The 20,393-nt window shown below is 41.3% G+C and overlaps 9 protein-coding genes across 9 annotated transcripts in view; 5 read left to right on the plus strand and 4 right to left on the minus strand.

The window, feature by feature from the left end:
* The window catches only part of C922_00179 (ubiquitin carboxyl-terminal hydrolase), a gene marked incomplete at both ends in the record, with an annotated part of 1,595 nt that extends 1,146 nt beyond the window's left edge, over nucleotides 1-449 (minus strand). Inside the window, 2 exons of the mRNA XM_008815796.1 lie at nucleotides 34-87; nucleotides 318-449. Coding sequence (XP_008814018.1) covers nucleotides 34-87; nucleotides 318-449 — 186 coding nt within the window. The remainder of the gene's footprint in view (nucleotides 1-33; nucleotides 88-317) is intronic.
* Nucleotides 450-1,574: 1,125 nt separating this feature from the next.
* C922_00180 (ribosomal protein L29e) lies at nucleotides 1,575-2,321 on the plus strand (the record flags this gene model as incomplete). Its single annotated transcript, XM_008815797.1, has 3 exons — nucleotides 1,575-1,610; nucleotides 1,913-1,978; nucleotides 2,220-2,321. The coding sequence occupies 3 exons, from the start codon at nucleotides 1,575-1,577 to the stop codon at nucleotides 2,319-2,321; spliced, it is 204 nt and encodes a 67-aa protein (XP_008814019.1).
* A 1,537-nt stretch (nucleotides 2,322-3,858) lies between these two features.
* On the plus strand, nucleotides 3,859-4,722 carry C922_00181 (hypothetical protein; the record flags this gene model as incomplete). Its single annotated transcript, XM_008815798.1, has 1 exon — nucleotides 3,859-4,722. One exon carries the CDS (start codon nucleotides 3,859-3,861, stop codon nucleotides 4,720-4,722), a length of 864 nt encoding a protein of 287 aa, XP_008814020.1.
* Nucleotides 4,723-5,025: 303 nt separating this feature from the next.
* On the minus strand, nucleotides 5,026-6,984 carry C922_00182 (hypothetical protein; the record flags this gene model as incomplete). Its single annotated transcript, XM_008815799.1, has 1 exon — nucleotides 5,026-6,984. One exon carries the CDS (start codon nucleotides 6,982-6,984, stop codon nucleotides 5,026-5,028), a length of 1,959 nt encoding a protein of 652 aa, XP_008814021.1.
* A 1,401-nt stretch (nucleotides 6,985-8,385) lies between these two features.
* C922_00183 (hypothetical protein) lies at nucleotides 8,386-9,360 on the minus strand (the record flags this gene model as incomplete). Its single annotated transcript, XM_008815800.1, has 1 exon — nucleotides 8,386-9,360. One exon carries the CDS (start codon nucleotides 9,358-9,360, stop codon nucleotides 8,386-8,388), a length of 975 nt encoding a protein of 324 aa, XP_008814022.1.
* A 1,796-nt stretch (nucleotides 9,361-11,156) lies between these two features.
* On the minus strand, nucleotides 11,157-11,840 carry C922_00184 (hypothetical protein; the record flags this gene model as incomplete). Its single annotated transcript, XM_008815801.1, has 1 exon — nucleotides 11,157-11,840. The coding sequence occupies one exon, from the start codon at nucleotides 11,838-11,840 to the stop codon at nucleotides 11,157-11,159; it is 684 nt and encodes a 227-aa protein (XP_008814023.1).
* A 1,460-nt stretch (nucleotides 11,841-13,300) lies between these two features.
* C922_00185 (hypothetical protein) lies at nucleotides 13,301-13,882 on the plus strand (the record flags this gene model as incomplete). Its single annotated transcript, XM_008815802.1, has 1 exon — nucleotides 13,301-13,882. The coding sequence occupies one exon, from the start codon at nucleotides 13,301-13,303 to the stop codon at nucleotides 13,880-13,882; it is 582 nt and encodes a 193-aa protein (XP_008814024.1).
* A 2,191-nt stretch (nucleotides 13,883-16,073) lies between these two features.
* C922_00186 (hypothetical protein) lies at nucleotides 16,074-17,547 on the plus strand (the record flags this gene model as incomplete). The annotated part of the gene is made up of 3 exons (XM_008815803.1): nucleotides 16,074-16,522; nucleotides 17,158-17,221; nucleotides 17,455-17,547. 3 exons carry the CDS (start codon nucleotides 16,074-16,076, stop codon nucleotides 17,545-17,547), a joined length of 606 nt encoding a protein of 201 aa, XP_008814025.1.
* A 790-nt stretch (nucleotides 17,548-18,337) lies between these two features.
* On the plus strand, nucleotides 18,338-19,936 carry C922_00187 (YjeF; the record flags this gene model as incomplete). The annotated part of the gene is made up of 6 exons (XM_008815804.1): nucleotides 18,338-18,529; nucleotides 18,687-18,959; nucleotides 19,082-19,142; nucleotides 19,359-19,447; nucleotides 19,615-19,681; nucleotides 19,815-19,936. The coding sequence occupies 6 exons, from the start codon at nucleotides 18,338-18,340 to the stop codon at nucleotides 19,934-19,936; spliced, it is 804 nt and encodes a 267-aa protein (XP_008814026.1).
* Nucleotides 19,937-20,393: the final 457 nt, after the last annotated feature.

The following is a 20,393-nucleotide window of genomic DNA, read 5'->3' on the forward strand; positions in this document are numbered from 1 at the left end:
AGAATCACATGCCGAGCACACACGCGTCATTACCATGCCTTCTTTCAAGGGGTACAACAGTATTATTGCGTGCACGGGTTGCTGGATCTGTCAGCGGGGGAGGTGATGTGCAGAAGAAGAAAAAAAAAATTTGCTATGCGGAAAGTTATGCTGCAGGGGGATTGCAAAATTGCGGCTTCCTCCGCATCGAAGAAATGTGTACATGCTCTAAAATTCCTAAGTGCAATAGGTATTTTCCTTCCCCACGCTGCGAATGGAAGCCAGCAATATCATGGCATAGGGAGGCAGCCATATGATGGCACAGGAAGTCTGTCTACCATATCTAAGAGCTCCGCATCAAACCCGTAGATGTCCTGAAACGCCAACTTTGTCTGTCCAAGTTTGCAAGAATACAGATACAGCGACTCCGGGTTGGATTCGAGAGGAACCCAAATATTGTTGCGTAGCATTTTGGCAGGTGGAACAGATATTGTGTGGAGAAGGGATTGTATATACCGTGCGGTATTTTACGGAGAGGGGTACTGGCGTTGTTCTTCACGTTTGCGCCTCCCTTGTGTTGGTTTATATATATGGACCCTTTTGTGATTACACTGTGGTAGCCTTATTATGGGACACAAATTTGTTTTCTCTTCATTGAGAAGGTGTGAAATATGTGTACATAGAAGAAGGCGGCGTTTCAAGAGGGCATTATTGTTTTATTTTTTTATTTCATAGATATATATATATTTTTTTTTTTTTTATTCTCCGCGCTTTCTCAATTTGTTAACCCCTCGGGACAGCATAGCCAAATTGGCTGCACAAATGAACAGAGTGAAAAGGTCGCGAACGAGCAACGTACTTGGAAAAAACTTTAATTAACAGGTTGGGAATATGTGGTACACGGATTAAACACATTCAGCTGAAGCTTCTTTTTATTCCTATTTCTTTTTCTTTTTTGGGTTTTTTTTTTCTTTTCTTGCTTTGTTTTTCTTTTTTTTTCCAAATTTCTCGATAGGTGATGGTGACACGGGAACCCGGAAGAGGGGATTAAAATGCAGGGCGGGAAAAGAAGAGGGGGCAATAGGATGCGAAGCGTTTTCAAAGGCAAGAAAATTTGCCCTATAGTATTTTGCGCCGCCAGTCCGCAACGATGCATATTATGTAAATATATTGAAGGGGAAGAAAAGATATGAAGCATACTCTACTCTGCAAGTATAACACCATTCGCTTATGCGTACAAAACGGTTAGCACCCTTTTTATTAAGACGACGAATAGGCCCCAATTACATCTTTGAAAAAAAAAAAATAAAATAAAAAATAAAGTAAAATTAAAATAAAATACCTCATAGGAAAAACTTATTAAAAAAGTTACCACTCTTTTGCTCACCCACACGGTCGTATTTTCACCATTACGACCAATTTTAAATAAGAGAAATTACATTTGGCAGGGAATATATAGTTCTTCCAACATTTTTTCCCCTTTTAACGAGCAAGTGTTTTTTTCTTTTTTTTACAAAATTACCGCTAAGTGTTACATAACTGTACCACGTCAGCATATCTACGTTAAGTCAAGGAAGGAAAAAAAAAACGGCAACATGGCCAAGTCAAAGAACCACACGAATCATAACCAAGTAAGTTTGGGGCTACGTCAAATAGCCCCTTGGAGGGCATCTTTCACAGCGCTGCTCCGCGACGAATTCGCGGCTGTTTTATGTTCATTCGTCTCTTTCTGTTGCTCCTCACTCGTTTGGACTGTTCAGCAGTTTCTTGCAGCACGCTGTTTTTGCTCCTTCTCTAGATAGCATATTGTGCAGTTCTGCTTTCTCCGACGTGGGGTTGACGTACTTTATGTGGTCATCTTGTGTACATATCGCTCATTGACCTCATTTGCATCACCTCATTTGACTCCCACCCCTCTCTTTTCCACCCGCAGAATAGGAAGGCACACAAAAATGGAATTAAGAAACCGAAGAAGCACAAGTTTATGTCTCGTAAGGGGGTACGCACAAATACGTATTTGATAGAAACGTACATAGGTGCTCGTGTGTTGCACACCTGCTTGATGAAGTTTTGCGTTGAGATTGTAATCTTCCGCCGCTATTCGCCCCTTTCCACCGTTTCCCCACGCTGTCGCCCTCATGTCTCTTTTATGGTGCACGGCTTAGCTTCCACAGGAGAGCATCCGCCGCGAGTGCTTACCGGATTTGTGCACATATATATTTTTTTTCCCCTCTTCTCAGCTGGACCCCAAATTTTTTAAAAACCAAAAATACTGCTTAAAGGGAATCTTAAAAAAGAAGAAGGAATTGAAATTGAAACAGAAACAAGAAAACAAGAACTAAGCTAGGCAACATAGGATAATAAAATTTCATATTTCTCCCTGAAATTCTGTTGCCCCTTTTTAAATTTTTACCATTTCAAAATTGTGTACCGTTGTGTACATGTTTTTTTTTTTTTTTTTTTTTCGCACTCCTCCTTTTCGAGCAGCTACATGGAATGGTTTATATGTACACGCATAGATCTGCGCCCCGTGTGCATATGTGTTTAAGAATGTTGCATCGGTGTGTATGAAAATTCATTTCAGTGGATAAGACGCGAGTAGACTCAAAGGAACTATGAAATGCTAATTGACCAGATTGAAACGGAGATTTATAGACCAGGAAAAATTGCCACCTTATTAAGTTCCCAGAGTAGGAGGATTTTTATCCCATCTTGGAGTGGTAACCTCCTATTTTGGCGTCTTCTTGTGTACTTATGCATGCAGGGAGAGGGTGCACAGCGGGAAGGAGTTTCTACGCATTGGCTTCCTCTTCAATGCGCTGTGTGGGCCACCGTTGCTATGCAGTACATATGATATCATTTAATCTGCGCACTGAATGGAAACAAATCAGCGTCACTTTCTTCTTTTCCACATTTGTCCAGTGTAAAATAAGGTAGGGGATGCATTGTCACTCGTTAGCATGCGTTCCTCCCCCTGTTTGCTACATTAAATTATTCTACTGCTAAGTGAGCAAAAAGAAAAAAAAGTTTACCCCTGTGTGTGGGAAAAATCATCCCTTTGTTCTTATTTCCTCCGATTACGGATAGTGGAGTGTTTGCTAAGTATGTCCTAAACGTCGTGGTATGCAGGAGCATCGGAGGAGAAGAAAGTGGAAAGGAACGGCGAGGAGTAAATAAGCAGGCAAAGGGGCTATTATGTTCATTTTTAATTAAGTCAATGGGTTTTCTTTTTTTTCGAAGTTGCTTACTGCCACATTCCCTGTGGTAGCCAGTTCAGATAATTTCTGTTTACCTCTCGAAGAATGTGCTTCGTCATGTAAATTATTTCCTCCATTTTGGGGATTGCACCGAAAGGGGGGTGGCTCCTTTTATAAGCCACAAATGAGAATTCCAATTAGCCAAAAAGGGGAAAAAAAAAAAAAAATCCCACTTTTTATCTGCACGTTCAGGCGATTATTTACACATGCATTCTGACATGCCATGGGGTGACAAAATTAGAACTCCAGCAGAGTGGTTGTTATTTTGGAAAGAGATAAAGATAGCTTCCCAAATGATGTGAAAATTGCCGAGATGTATACTTCCCACGGCGTGGTGATTTTAAAAATGCCTTCCTTTTTCGCAGATTCGCGCTTTTTCTGAGCTAACGACACATTGGCGCGACGCCGTTCTGAGTTGTTCGTATTCGACTTTTCTTTTTTTTACTCCTCATTTTGCAATCATAACGCGCTGTGTGCGCCGCGATGGGCGAAGCGTTGACAGACACCTTTGCAGTATCGTACACGCAAACTCGCGAAGACGCAACGGAGAGATAGCATCGAACAGAGCTACCCCATTCTCACACCGCTATCGCATTCCGCCACCCCATTCCCACCGTGCGACATGTCAATCAAGATAAACAAAGATGAGGGTAAGCGAGTGCACGTGTGGATAAGGAGTGCTATCGGCACGCCTAACAGGAGGCAATACAAACATAAGAATATTATGTATCCATATTTTCGCATGTACAAGTCACCATACAGAGCACGTGACTCGCGAACTCGACAAGCATTCTGGCCATGTGTTGACAAATACCCATGGCACACCCATCAAAAAAGGTGGATAAAACCAGAAGAATTAAATGTGAAATTCTTTTCCGAGTTTGTTAATAAGCCGCCAGACAGGAGGAACCTATTTGAGACATGCCACACGCTTCCCTTTAATGGAGTAAACTGTCTTTTTTGGAACCCGGTTTATCTAAATAGTCATAAATATTTTGCGAAATGTAGCAAGGCAAAGCAGGCGGAGGAAGAGGACATAGCAGAGGAGCAGCAGGAGAAGAAGAAGGACGTGGACCGTGGGGAACCCCCTGTCGAGGGGTCCACTCCGATGGGCAGTTTCCAAAACAAAAAAGTAATAAGGATAAACAACTTCCACTACATTGTGGATAGTCAGGCCAAAAACAGCCTTTATTTTTACCTCAAGTGTGTCCGCTACAGCATGAGGCCCTTCAGAGGAAAAATAATTGGAGATCTCTACATGAACGAAAGAAAGATACGAAGCAGCATCTCCCCAAATGGGATAATAAATGGAGAGTGGAAATATTCCTTTCCGCATGTTAAGATAAGTGAAAAGTTTTCCGACGCCGCGTTAGATGATCCTACCGGGGAGGAAGAGCCCGAGGGGGAGGAGATGCTTTCCCAGTTGGTTATAGCGGATAAGTATACCTACCGGCCTCCCCTGCCCAGGTGTTTCAGCGGGGCATGAGATGGACGTGATTGACATATAAAAGGGCGTTAAACATATTTCGTTTTACAGGACACCGTTTAAGCGAGACCATCCGCCTATTCCCGTGCCACCCGCGTGGTAAGCCAATACGACTGGTCATCGCATCGGTGTGCCGTTTGACTCGTCCGTACTCCCCACCAAGTACGCACAGTGGAAATTACATCCAAATGGAATGTTCTACCGGTTTAGTGGCACAAGTGGGGGTCCCTACGTGCAGCGTAAAAAAAAAAAAGAAAAAAAAAAGAAAAAGTAGAAGTAGAAGGTGGTAGCATCTTGGCTACCTCAGTTGAAGATCCATTTTTTGTAAATCTCGCCCAGTAAATAGGGTTCCAACGTGAGGCGGTTAATTTTTGCCTCGTCCAGCAGTTTATTGTTAATTATAAAATCGATGCAAGCTGTGCATAGCTGCTTACAGCAGGTTCTGTAACTCAAAATGAGGATGTCCATAACGTTGGACTCGTTTATATGGTGACTGATGGCGCGCTCACACAACTGCATTAGTCTGAAAATGCTATACCTGTAGGCAGCCAAGATGATAAGAACATAAGTGTCAAGGGAGTAAAACATAGAGAGCTCATCTATGTAGAGATAATTTACAATTATTAGGAAGATGTCATAATCGATATCATGAATTGGGATGACCCTGAGGTTTTTTATTTTCTCCTCTTTTGCTGTTCCATCGCTCACTGGTGGGAGGTTCTTTGCTCTGTAGTAGTGTTTCTCCCCTTGTGTGGAAGCCATTTCGCTCGATGATGCACTAGTGGATGTGCACAAATTGAGGAGTGTCTTAAAGGCTGGACACCTGGAGAGCAAAATGGAAGAACAGCCATAGATGTACTTATTCTGCACCAGAAAAATAACGTCTGCGTATCGGTAATTATTTACCATCATTCTGTAGTACTGGAGGAGGGAAGACGGTTCGATGTGCACGTCTTCCAATTTCAAAGCGTACACATCGCTGAGCGAATTGTTCCCATCAAATCCTGCAATGCAGTAGATGACGTTTTTATAAAAATGAGTATTCATGCTGCTTCGGTTGGTGAAATTGTTACACGTGTGTATTTTAAACCAGATTCTTTCGTGCAGATCAAATTTGTATAGATCATTCAGCCTTTCACATCTGAGGCCATTATACCCTCCCAGGATGTATATACATTTCTTATGTATAAATGAGCCCATAAAGTATCTGGCCACGGGGATTCCTCTATCGTGAGGGGATACTTGCGTCTGATTTTTTCTTCTTTGAGGTGAAATTCTTCCCACTCGCGAATCCCCCGACAGGTGGATCTCCTCAATTTGGTCTTCTCCCTCTACGGAGGTTCCAGACTGATCCTCCTCTTCTTGTTCATCTTCTTCTTCCTCCCCCTCAATCATGTTATACTTCATCTCCGTCCAGATGCCTGTCTCCAGATGATACTGATAGAAGATGTCTAATCCGTATTCTCCATTGTATCCGCCAAAAATGTAGAAATAACCGTCGCAGATATGTCCAATGGCACAGGATCTTGGACTAGGGATCTCTCCACTCTGCTTTGTCTGAATCCATTTCTCTTCCTCCAAATCGAATGCATACATTTTGTTATGTACCGATTTGCCATCGTACCCTCCGAATAGATAGACTCTCCCTTTTCGCTCATCCACAGATAGGGCGAAGCCAAATAACGATGGCGGGGCAAACCTCATGCTCTCCTTCTTCACATTAACAATTTGCCACTTTTCTCTCCTCAAATCGTACACATAAAAATCATTCAACCAAATTTCATTTCCTTGGTATCCTCCCAGAATATACATTTTATCTTTAAATAAAAAGGCAGGATTATTTTCCCTCTTCGATGGTCCATTTAGGGACTCTATTTTGATCCACTCATTTTCGGCAATATTGTATTTGTAAAAATCGTTGAGCCTCCTTTCCGATTTGTACCCCCCAAATATGTATACGTGGTTTTTATACAATACCGAGGCAGCTCCCGTGCGTCTGGGAAGGCACACATTTTTCCCCTCATTCCAGTAGCCTGTACTTTGTGCTGCAGCGCCGTTTCCATGAGCCGCATTCCCTTCGTCCATCTTCTTATAATTTGTCTTTGCGCTGTTTGGTGGTCCATTCAATTTGTTCCACGTTAATACTTTTCTGCTTCTCATTTTGCCTGAACGGATACTTGGACATTCTTTGTTCACCCTTGGATATCTGCTCTGCGCGGCTTCCTTACCCTTCGGGTTGCCTTTCCCCGGGGGGAGACTCATTGTGGGATTGGCTGCCTTGGTGCGGCGGACAGTAAGGCCATTCACAGGCGGCAGCCGCGAGGAGAAGCTACAAACAGGAGCTTCAAACAGGAGCTACAAACAAAAGTTGCCAACAGAAGCCGCTAACCCCAACTGGTGGGTCACAACTGGCAGATGAAAAAAAAAGCACACAATTAGGCCTACACAAAGGGAAGAGAACCTTTTGGGGGTACTCTCACGAGACAAATGTTATTTGTACCCCCCCCACTTGCAACCAGGGGAGATGCTACCTGCCTGTGAACAGAGACTTGAGTGGCAATTAACAAAGCAACAGTCGCTGCAAAACGGTTACTATATTTTAAAGTGGCACGTGATCGAATAAATGGAAATTTTATTTTTTTTTTTTCTTTCACTTCTGCTGTGTTCCCTCGTGTTGCTCTTTTGCAATTTTGCCCAGTTCGTAAAGGTTGCCTATTTTGCAGCACCAACAGCACCTCTGCCCGTTTCTTTTCCCCCCTCCAAAAAATGCTGCCACCAAATGGAAAAAAATTGCAACTGCTGGAGGTGGACCAGAATGCTTATTACTCCTATATACACTTCCTCTTTCCGCTCAGCCCCATGAAGAGAAAAGAAAAAAAAGAAAAAATTCCCGCTGCTTGTCTTTACCTTGTAAAAATTAAAAAATTGTACAACCATCCAGGGGAAACAATAAAAACAAATAGGTTCAGTTGATTAAAATGGGAAAATACGAAAGATGGTAGGAAAAAAAAAAAAAAATTATGCCATATCGTGTCATACCCGAAATTAAGAAGATCTAATTTTATTTAAAAAAAAAATGACAAGCCAAATGGGCTGATATGTTAACAAAAAAATGAAGCAAAGTAAAATTAAGTAAAATGAAAATAAAAAGGTAGCACAAATTGTACCAGGAAAAATCTTAAAATGGCTCGAAAAAAAAACGGCGGTGTAGGGTTTCACAAAAAGGTACATAAATTGGGGGGAAAGGTAACGTATAAGTACAAATTAAGCATTATTGGGTTAATTATTGAGGAAGAGAGTGAGTGAGGAGAAGGGGGTATCAAGACGCAAACAAACATATGGAACAGATTTAATTAAAAGTATTCAAACATGTTACTACACAGCAATCAAATGGGACAAAAGGTGCGCGAGGGGGCTTCTTGCACAACCGCGTGGATGGTGAAATGTTCCCAGGTGGGGAAAAAAATATATATATAAAATATATAAACCGATAAGAATGCCCCTTTGCATACGGGACACAGGACAGGGTAGCATACAGACCAAAAAAAAAAAAAAAAAAAAGGCGGGGGATACATATCAGCGCTTCCCTCGTGCAGCCTAGCGTAGGCATACATGTGGATGGGCCCCTCATCAACAAGTACACGACATCCCCGCTGACTGTGCTCACATAATCGAGCAAACCCTCCTCTGACAGTAGTTGCAACAGTTTTCGTCCTCCGGGTCATCCGAGGGCCCCTGTGCAACAGTGTACGATACGGTCATCTCGTTCTGAGGCAACCTATAGGAATTCATCATATAGGACTGAGAGCTGCTATTCGTAAAGGAATAATTGCTGGACTGGTCGGTATAGTTTTTCCTCTTCTTCTCTAATTCAAGTTGGTTACACCTTATAATCAGTTTCTCCACCTGTTTTTTATACGAATGGATAATGCCTTCCGATTCTTCCTTCACTAAAGTCAGTTCGTTTTTTTCCTTAACAAGATTTTTAATGTTCATATTTTTCTGCTGAATCTCATAATTTCTTAAGTGCAGAATTTTGTTAAGTTCTGTTTTTTGTTCCTTTTCCCTTTTTAGCTGTTCTAATTCCTTTTTCTGATTTTCAATAATGGAGTCATAGTTCCTTATTTTGTCATTCAGGTCTTTCAATCCTTTTTCTCCCCTCTGCAGTAAGGACATGACATCATTGGAGCCGTCTGCATGGTCACTGTTGTTTAAAATTTCGCTGTCAAATTCGAGTAAGAATGTTTTAAATCTCTCTACGATGGCCATTTTTTCACTTAGCGCTTTCTTCAAATCTTGATTTATCTGTTTCCTCGCTCCTAAATCTTCTTGCAGTAGCAACGTCTGGGGAGAAGATCTCTCCATAAAACATCTGTCACATACTCGTACTTTCTCTGCATAGCTGTATTCGCTAATTTTTATCTTATTGTCGGAACAGTTGGAACAAAATACATTTCCGCAAGCTCTGCAATGATGTTTTCTTACCCTTACGTTAAAGAAGGCATTGCAGCTGTAGCAATTCGTTACCTCCTCATCAGGGACCCATAGACATTTTTTGTCATTTTCATTATTTTCGGCATCCCCCATGGGAGATGCTGACTTGTTCAGGTAAAAATCGTTTTCTGTGTAATGGCCCATATATTATTTTGGCTAGTTTTTTTTTTTTTTTCTTTTTTTTTTTTTTTTTTCTTTTCAGCAACGTGAGTCAGGCGATTTTAACATAAATGGGGGTTAGCACAGGGGGGGGAGAAATTGATGGCGATAAAAGGTTATTTGCCAAAGTGGGGAATATCAAGCTGCACAGATAAACATATACTGCGATGGACTGGGCACATTATTTGTTACGTCTCGGGAGGGAGGCTGTTGAACTAGTCTACACTACCCCGCGATGGAGAAGCAAAGGGTGGATTTACCAGCGCATATTTAGGCACGGAAACACGCTCACGTAGTAGACCCTTATGTTTACCTATGCGACGCGGTTTTGCCTCACCCGCCACAGGCGCGCCAACTGTCGAAAGGTATGTTTTAAACTTAAATTTTGAAAAAATTAAGAATCAAAGCGCAGTCACTTTTTCGCAAAAATGCTGGCTTGGCTTCTCCTGTTCGACCTTTTGACATAATTGCATAATAATTGAAAAATTTTGGGGCGTTTTTTATTTATTTTTTTTATCCACATGGAGAGCATTTGACATGTAATTTAAGGGAGACCTAGCCTGTACAGGGGCGCGAATATCTATACAATATTATGCTGATTTTACGCACAATAGTGTGCTGCCATGAAGTTTAAAAAATAATGTTATTATTTTATGCTTCGAGGCGAAGCATTAGAAGTGGCAAAAAAATATATTTTTTTTTTCTTTTTTTTTTTGTTTTTTTGCTGCACTGCACACAAATATATTTAATTAATGAAGAGAAAACTTATGCATAATTGCATGCTGCTCCTTGGGGGGGGGCATAACGGTCGTAGAACGAATTAAACTAAGCGCGCAACTTTCAGCCCTTTTTTGTTGAAAAGAAATGCATAAAACGGTTTTTGCCACATGTGAATATATTAAATTATCCATTTGGTATATTCTTCAAAATTATTTCAAATTGAAAAAGGCGTAAAATGAATTTTTTTCTTCTTTTTGGCAACTTCAGCTTGGTTGCGTAGAATTCACGTGGCTCAAGAGTGATGTTTGTGCGTTAGGCGGAAAAAATAAAAGGAAGCGAACGCGTGTCCGTGATTGCTACTGTATTATTAGCTTATTTACGCATTTTATCCCCTTTTGGATGTTTATAAGCTGGCTTAAGTTCCCCTAATTGGTAGAAAAGTGTCGCTTCTCGTATGACCGCTTTACATTCATGTGACAAAGCAGCCACTTCTCTTTCCCTGCTGCTGCTTACTCTCATGCCAGTTGGTGCATGTGTGAGGGGCAGCGGACCAAAGAGGGCCTAAAAAATGCGAAAATAGTGAGAGACGTGGGCAGACGAATGGAAGGGGATAAAAGGACGAACGCACGCTGCGTAGGTACGCAATTGAGGCACACATGCGCGCAATCGAGCAACAGTGCAGTTATGCAGTTGCGCATGCGTGGAGGAGGGCTGTTGCTTTTTTCTCCCAGACGAGACCACCATAAAGGGTTATTACCCCATTTGGGCGAGCCAATCCATCTGCATTAACGTTGCCTTCATCGGCGTGGCTGTCCTGGAGAGCATCTCCGTTCTGTTCACAAGGGACCTCACAGCCTTGTCTCCCCCCATGTAGCCGCATCCCAAATTGAATACGACAAAATGGTAGAAGACCCGTTTTATATGTACCGTTTAGGCAATCCACGCAGGTCGTACCCCTACTTGTTAATGCTAACCTTCCCCTTTTTCCCTTTCTCTCCTCAATCGCCACATATAGAAGTACAGTGAATCATTCTGCACCTTCCTGCACAGTTGTGTACCGATCAGAGGAGGAGTTCATTCATAAGGGCGCAGAATTTTTCTATCAGTTTTTCAATAACGCCTTCTACCATCGGTGGGGTAGTGGCATGATAACTTACGCCCTGTGTTAACTTTCTCATGTTGGATTGATTGCTGTCGTTCTGATCATTTAGAGGCCGTAGCAAATCGGCATCAATCTCTATGTCCGTTACGATGTAGACTGATCGGTGATCTCCTGACGAAGAAGAGCAAATTGGGGTAGAGACTTCCGTTTCTCTTTTCACAAAATGGACGTCCACGAAACATCCGCCAATGTGCTTATCCGCAGTTGGCATCCCATCCGCTCCGTTTATGTTAAACTTAATATGATAAAAATCTAACGTTTGCATAACTGCAGTTTTGGACAATTGAGTTAAGCATTGAGCTCTATCTTCCAACTCTTTTTCCTTCCACAGAAAAATAAAAGAAACAAATAACTTTCCTTTTTCTGACAAGTGCAGAATGTTTGCCATCCTTTGGCTATCGTCTGCCTTGGTTGTTCTCGTCTGGAAGTTACTGCTAAGTATGACCACATGGTGACTATCTTTTAATTTTTTCTCGTCAACAATCGATTTGATATTTTTCTCAGTGGATAATCGATTGAAGTGAAATCTGTGTGCATTAATCGCGGGGTATATTTTTTCGTACAGCAATTTTTCCCTTTCCATTTTGGAAAAAGGGGGATTTTTTCTTTATGACACTTTTATTTGGAGGGGTCAGGATGAGTGAAGTGGGAAGGTATATATACTGCTATGTTTGTCCAGAGTTACTACGTGGCATGTGTGGGGGGAAGAAGCGTTGCCTTGGCTAGCTTCCCTACTCATGGGGGAACAGATTATTCTTCCTTTTATGTGTAGCAAAAAATTAGCGTAAATCTTTTGCTTAGTGTTTAGCTGCTAAAAATTGAAAAGTGCCCGTAAGTGAATCTTTTCACATTTTTCACCTGGGGATGGTTCCCTCACGGGGTGTAACAGCAACTCTGTGTGCATGTCCTTTGGTCAAAAAATAACTCACCGTTTTTTTGCTGCCATTGGAGTTACCGCTGTAAGAATTATTAATGTGTGATGGTCTTAATTTTTTCCATTCCTCGATTCCTCGCGCCACCGTCCTACGTTACGGGTTGGCGTCCTAACCGTCAAGAAAGCAAAACTGGTCGCAAATATTTACATGTATCACGCGAAGTTGCACTTTCGTTGAATTCTTTTTTTTTTTTTTTTCTCCATGACGAGTTGCTGAAATCTGTTTTGGAACATGTGTATGTAGGAAGAACACTTCTTTCCCACCCCTCAGCCTCGCAAAAATAGTTGCGAGCAAATGGACAGCGTTGCACTTGAAAGCAGATTTTTTTTTTATTTTTTTCATGGACGGACAGATAAGACAGATCATTTGTAATGCGCCCAAGGAAAGGAAATGCCTGGCAGTTTGTTCGCCGTCGTTCGTCTATTCGTTTGTTCTGCTTCATTCCGCTTGTCTGCTCCCTTGTTGGTTGACTCTTTTTTTCCTTGCCACACAAAGCGGAGTGGAATCTTAGCCGTGTCAAGGGAAGAAAAAAAATGAAGGCAAATGGACAGTGCGACCACGTGGCAGATTTTTCTTCAGCGTGAACTTTGTTCAGGCGAACACGACAGAACTGTTTTTGAGAAAACAAAATTGAAATTGTTAATTCCGCTGGAACAGCAATAACGTAACACCCGCTGGTGTTTCCTCGCCAGTGGACCAACGGGGGGAATACGCCAAGGAAGGACAAGCAAATGCAAAAGTACTGCCTATCGGAAAAAAAAAAGAAAAAAAAAAAATGGAAGCTACATTGCGAATAAAGTGCATACACAGTTACGTTGCGGGAATACCGAGTTGCCGAGAAATTCTTCCGGCGCCTTCTCCCCTCTTCGTCTGTCGGGTTATACAAAAATATTCATAATAAACAATATGTGTGTGCACTTTTTTGCAAATCGTCTTCTCATTCCACCCCCCCACAGGAAATCTGCCCCGTGCACCCCCTGTTTGACAGAACAACCAATGAGAGCAGCACTAAAATCGACTTCCCGACACCCCCTAATCCCTTCCCATCCTGTCAACATCCCCCACCGTAGCCGTGAGTGCACATCATAACCCCAACTATGACGAGAAAATGTTCAGGTCACAAGGAATAAAAAGATGGACGATGAAGAGGTTTTTATGTTTCCCCATAGGGACAGCAAGTATTATTTATGCCATACTCCTCATACTGATGTCGATTCTAATGTTAACGCACACATCGCACTACAATGAAGCGTTGTTCATAGTCATGTCCATTCTAAACTGCATCTGCGCGGTGTTAATATTCATCTCAGTTGCAAACAAAAATGCCTTTACAGCGTACATAGCATATAATGTGGTAGTCATAAACTATATGGTGGAAGCAATTGAGTGTTTAATATGCCTCTACAATACGTGTACGTCTCATAGCGTCCAGTGGTATTACGACAATTTCGATTGGCACAGGAAAATCATTTTAAATTACCTCATATATTATGGCATACTAGAAATGAGTGTTCATATTTTTATGTTTATCATTGCCTTCTTCGTTATACAACTGGTTTGGAGTTTTTATCGAATTTTGCAAGTGGGTGGGAATATTTTTTCCTTCCAGAGGGCTGAAGATATTGAGAAGAGTCTTCACGGGACGCACTACTACTCCTACGGGACCATACCCCATATGCAGCATTACTGATGCGCCTCCTACGGTAGGAGGAGGGTGTGTTGTTGTGTCGTTGTGTGTTTGTGTGTCTTCCTGTCTGCCTGTCTGCGTATGTGTGTGAGGGGGATGCACGTATCCACGAAAAGCTACATTTGCATGTTCTCTTCTAAACCGACTTTGTCTTTCCCCTTTGACGAACATTCCGTGATACACCTACTCACCGATCTGTCACTCGGGGTATTGCTACTCTTTCTGCGTGTGACCCTGATTAACCGCACGTATTTACTTTAACATATGTAGGTCCTGAGTGGCCATTTTTAACCAATTCAGTTTCGCCCCGTTTTTTTTTTTGTGTCCATGCGTGGACCCTTCATGGGTGTGTATTTTATAGTTTTTGTTTTGGTCTACGTTTTTGATTTGGTTTACGTTGATTCTTTTCCGATTTAGCGTTTGCTTTTTTTTTTTTTTTTTTTAATTAACGCAACGGAGCAAACGACACGATACGTTGCCTTTTCTCCAAGACGTTTTCCGTTTGGTACGGTGCTCTGTTTTTGGAACATCGTTGCCCTTTTTACCACGCGTCCCTTTCGCAACCATGGAAGCGACCTGTGCGCGTTTGTGGGCACGCACGCAACACAAAGAAATTTGACCAGAGATAATAGACCCACTTAAAAATGGCCACAGAAAAATAATAAGAAACAATTTCGACACGATAATCCCTACATGCCGAGTTATCCAAAAAAGGCGATTATCCGCGTGGAGCCAAGCTACACAGCGTTTGAAACAATGTTCAAAGGGAAGATCCGCATATCGCAAATGTCGCACGGGCAGTTAATGACCAATTCGGCCTATAACAGGAACAGTTATAAGTGGCACATCCGAAAAGGGAAGCAAAATGAGCGAAGAGAGCTCATCCTCATCCTGTTCATCTTCTCCATTAGGGCTCAATACGCATATACCTGGGTGTCCACATTTGTGCCGCTTCGAAAAGTGTACACGCAATCCACCTTGACGATTCCTTTTTGATAAATAGACAAAAGGTGAATAAATGGTACTCACAACTCGGCTGATTTGAAAGGATCTCTTCCTTAAGAAAAGCTGGTGCTAGCCTTAAAAGAGAATATCCGTTATACAATTTTACGCATTTATAAAAGAAAAAGGTACAAACCTCTTTTTTCCTGAACAAGTGTCTATTCAATCTTTCAAATGATGTCAGAAAAAGAAAAGCTCATTAAAAAAACGCATTAAAACAACGGATTAAAAGCAGTGCTACCACCCACTCTGCACCATTTAAAGGATAAAGTCGTATCGTGCGAATTCGATAAAAATCGCATAAGACATTCATTTAAAACCATCAGTTAGGAGCTGTTAAAGTTGTTATGGAAGTCCTTTTATTTACAAATGGGTCGAACGGATATGCATAAAAAATGTTCTGACTTGTTCAGGTAAAAATTGAAGAAAATGGTAAAGAAAAAAAAAAAAAAAAAAAAAATATTCCCTGTAGATGTAAAAAAGTGTGGCTTTTTTTTTTTTTTTTTGGCAAATTACACAATACACAATCCATTTTGTAAGCCTCCTTTTTTGGTGTTATTAAGTAAAACGTAAATTCCAGCCCAAATGGTATGTAAAAAGGGGGCTAAATAAGTACATAAAACATTATGTATATTTTTGCGCATTTTATGATTTCCCTCACCCACACCCCATTTTCGTGTTAAGTGGTTTTGAACTATTGGAAAAGCTCGCTCGGCATATGCGCAAAATAAATGTGCGGCACAGAATTGTATGGAAATAATGGGAGCATTATTTTTGGTATCATTTATTTTTGCAGCAATTTTTTTTTTTTTTTTTTTTCCTTCCTCCCTCCGTGCACAATTTTTTCTGAGATTTTTTTTTCCAAAAAGTCATTAAATGTTATAGCAAATATTTTTCTTTACAATTTTTCCCTTAAAAAGCAAAAAAAAAAAAAAAAGAAAAGCGAGTACTTACAAAACGGCAAATCAACTTTTCGTTCATTTGAAAATTCAGATTTTTTACGAAAGAGACTGCGGAAAAAAAAAGAAGTAGGCTTCGTTTAAGCATATATCGAAAGAGGATTTTCCTTTCAAGTTAAATCCCCCATCGTCAAGAATAAAGAAGCTCATTTGTGCGTCGAAGCGGTATATCCTATATATCTAGGAGAATCCTTCTTCCTTTTTTTTTTCCTCTTTTTGATGAACCCTTAAAAATGGATTTTCTCAACCAAATCAGGAAGCGACAGAAGGAGCTGAAGCTGTCGAACATTTTAAATTTCTCACCGTTAACAAATGAAGAGAGGAAACATTTAATTAAAATATACGGCCTGCTCGCCGTGGGGACAATGATAACTGCATTGAGTTGCTATATTGACATATATTTTTTGAAAATCCCGAGATTTATAGCGTCTATGATTAGCTTGTTTTGTTCCTTTGCCTTGGCTGGGTCATGTAGTTATTCTCATTATGGCAATGCCTTACCAGTTGCATCGAAAAAAAGGTTACTTTATTTTGCCGGCATATCATCTGCAATCGGAATTTTGATGAGTGACTATATCGCTTACGTTAATTACCTGAACCCGTCCATTCTCCCCTTGGCCTTTTTTGGAAGCCTGTCCATATTTTCGTGCTTCTCCTTGTCGGCCATATTTTCCAAGAATAGGTAAGCGCCACAGAGACATCAGCAGATGTCTATATACTGTAGGCAGATGAGCGCTCTTTTAAATGCACCTTTTGGAGGTCCTATATTTTGCCAATAAATCGTTTTTGCCTTATATTAAACTCCCCGTGTATAGAGAATTCTTTTTCATAATATATGGATCATACTTGTCTGTGCCTCTGCGTTAATGAGCCCATCCCCACAGCTGCTAAATTTCGCATAGTGGGGCCCCCATTATTTCCTATGATGACACATTTTTCAACTTCTCATTTTTCAACTGCTCCTTTTCTTCTCATTTTCTTCCTTTTTTTTCCTTCTTTTTTTGATATAGAATTTCCCTATTCCTTGGAACGGTATTAGGCGCCGTGTGCTCCTACGTAGCGCTCATTTCGTTTATGAATTTTTTTATAAGGTCACGAGTTATTGACGCCACTTTGTTGTATGTTGGATTCTTTATGTACATGGGGTAAACGTCTTAGAGGGAGGTGCATGCGAGAGTGGTCCTGCGTGGCGGCGTAAAAAAAGCATACCGACCAATATGTACCTTTTGAGCATATATTTTCCCCATTTGGTAAAGAAGCACGCAATAAATAAGGGGAGTGAACCATTTTTTTCTCTTTTTTTTCCTCCCATTGCAGATTCGTCTTATTCGACACCCAAATAACTTTGTTTGATTTTCGCCGGGGAAACAAGGATTACATAGTAATGATTTAAAAAAAAAAGAAAAAAAAAATCATAAAGCAGATGATGATCATCGCATGATACCATAGTGGATGACCACGTCTGTGTCATTTCTGCTGTGTATGAGAATGAGCCGTTTGTGTATAAATTGTGCGACCTAGTTGAGTCTGCATAATGTTCCTCGGGCTACCGTTCATTTGGCCGCTGCTCTGCTCATTTTTATTTTATTTTTCCTTTTCTCCTCCCCCGTGCAGATGCACTCCATTTGTCTGTATCTCGACTTAGTGGGACTCTTTACGCACTTATTGAGGATACTAGGCCAGAAAGAGGAAAAAAAGAAGAAATAAATAATATCACCCGACCCACTATAGACTTTTTATTTGTACTTGTAATTAAGCTTCTCCAATGGATTGGAACAAGTGAATGATTCAGCAGAGGAGTAGAAGGCATCCTGTCTGCACCTGCCCACGCCTCAACCAGCATGTGCATATGTATATATATATACACCCTTTTTTATGAGGTAAAAAAAAAAAAAATACTTCTTTTTTTTTTTTTTTAAATTTTACTTTGTTGTATATATTGATATATTAAATAACTACGGAACGAGTTGTTTAATTAAAAAAAGAGAAAAAATAGCAACGCTCCTTTTCTGCCAACTGTGGTTCTTTTTTTATCGGTACTAATTCTGCGGGATGAAATGACTCCAGGAGAAATTATCTTGCTTTACACCACTTTTGGAGTGAATAAAGTGGAGAAGGAAAAAAATAAAATTTTTTCTACATGCCTAACGCCTACACGCGTGCGTTTCGCTGAGGAATCATATTCGTCGGATGACCGAATGGGGGCATACACGCACAGGTTCATATGAGAGGACAATATTGTGTTGTATCAATGGTGAGAAAAGAGCTCCGATGGAGAGGTATATCCCATATTGGGGGAAACATATCTTCCATAGGAATATGGAGGCACATTGTATGGATGGGGCGGAGCCCATAGCAGTGCGTAACGGTGGAGTGGAGTATTCATATGCCTGCTCGACAAGATAAATCATATGCAGAATTGTGAAGCTCCATGGTAGGTACTCGGAGAAAGCATATTTATTCACATACTATTCGAAGCCTAATCAGGAAAGAAGTCATGAGAAAGGAACTTTTGTTTCGAACCGCCAATCACTTTGCATTTCAAAATAGCGTGTGCCTGCTGGGATTCCTGAGGCTTGTGAAATTTCACCTGAGTGGTAGAGTCGGCATCAGCAACGTAAGGTCATTGAAAGGGAAAAGAAGTAATTCTACCGCTACTAGTGTGCATTCGAACAGGATGGAAGTGACGGTGAGACCTGATAAAAAAAAAAAAACAAGTTTATAAGAATCATCTCAACATGCTTTCCTCTTATACAAATCGTTTAATATGTAACGTATTCTCACATTTACTTCAACTTTTTTTTTTTTTTTTTTTTTTTCCCCTTGACGTCCTTCCGCCTGCACAGTACCTATCCCAATCGCTAGCACAAACGATTGACAACGAATTGATGAGTGACGATGTTGGGTACACCACCGAGCAGTTAATGGAGTTAGCCGGACTTTCCATTGCGCAGATAATATGTAGGGAATACAGTTTGGATAGATTTAAAAAAATTCTCATATTTTGTGGACCGGGGAATAATGGGGGCGATGGCTTAGTCGCGGCTCGCCATTTGAAGCAATTTGGCTACGACGTCACAGTCGCTTATCCGAAGGAGAACAGGAAGGTATTGTTTCAGGTGAGTGCCGCAGCGTGGTAGGTAAGCGGCGTGTCTTTCTCACCTAGCCGCGAATGTAGCGCCTGTCGCCACGCTGCTGTAACGCTCCCATCACCCTGCGATTACTTTCCTTTCCCACGCAGAGGCTGCTGAATCTGCTGCAGCACTACCACGTGCCCGTAGTGAAGTCCGCAACAGGTCAAGGTGCGTCGAGGGGGCACGCAAATGGGCAATGAGCATATAGCTTATAAGCATAAAGGCTATAAGCATACATACATATAGGCATATAAATACCCCTATATGTCTGCTTAATTGTATATATTTATACGCGTGTGAAACGAGGCCGCACGTATTTCCAATCCGTTGGTGAAAATCCCGAGTCATGCAAAAATTCATAATGCCGTTTCGTCCGATGCGCAGACGTGAAGATGTATGACTTAGTCGTGGATGCCTTATTCGGCTTTAGCTTCAGAGGAGAACCTCGGAGCCCCTTCGACGAGATAATCCATGTAGGGCTCGTCCCAGCTGTGGCATGTCATATATGTCTTTTTTTGTCTGCCCTGTGTTGGCTGCCTTCCTGCCTGTTTGCCCTGCTCTCTTTCTTGCCCTGTTGTGTTCCCTTCAGTGTGTACCTTTGCGCCGCCAAAAAAACAAACTTCTCGCATCTCCCCCGCAGGTCATTAACCAGAGCAACAAGCCCGTCGTGTCGGTGGACGTACCATCAGGGACAAACATAGACGGAGGTAAGCAAAAGGGGAAACGACAAAATGGGAAAACAAGCGAACGCTGATGTGTGCCTAATCGAGTTAGACAAATATATATATTTTTATATATCATTTTTTTTTTTTTTTTTTTTTTTTTTCTTTTCCAAACCAGGCAGCGCAGCAAACGCCTTTTGTGTCAACTCAGAAGTCAACATATCGTTGATGCTTCCCAAGGAGGGGGTTCGACATTACGCGAAGAAGCATTACCTGGGGGGGAGATTCATACCGAAGTAACTGTTTTGTTTTTTTCTCCGCTGAATGTCTCCTAGTTGGGGTTCACTGCTGATAACACCTGGGCCTGCAATTTGGCATACGTCGTTCCATGTAGTGCAACACAGTATGGTATGATATGATATCATATGGTGTATTTTTTTTTCTTTTTTTTTTTTGCGGCAGTTCCATCGTGGAGAAGTACAATTTGAAGATTCCTCAATTTGCAGGTTAACACGAATCACTTGCGAGCTGATGTCTTAATTTTCCCATTCGTTCACAATGACAAGAAAGAAAGGAAGTAAAAACGATGTAACTTTTTTTTTCGTCCTCATTTGACACTTTGCAGGGGATAACTCATACGTGCTGCTGTAGGCGGTATCGGGGCTTCACGGGCAGGTTGCTTCTGATCACACTGTGCTGCATAGTAGTAATGATGTGATGTGATTTTTGTCCTGGGGGGTATTATTTCCCATCTGCC

Source organism: Plasmodium inui (genome assembly GCF_000524495.1).
Source record: "Plasmodium inui San Antonio 1 unplaced genomic scaffold supercont1.1, whole genome shotgun sequence".
In the NCBI taxonomy this organism is placed as follows: Eukaryota; Apicomplexa; class Aconoidasida; order Haemosporida; family Plasmodiidae; genus Plasmodium; species Plasmodium inui.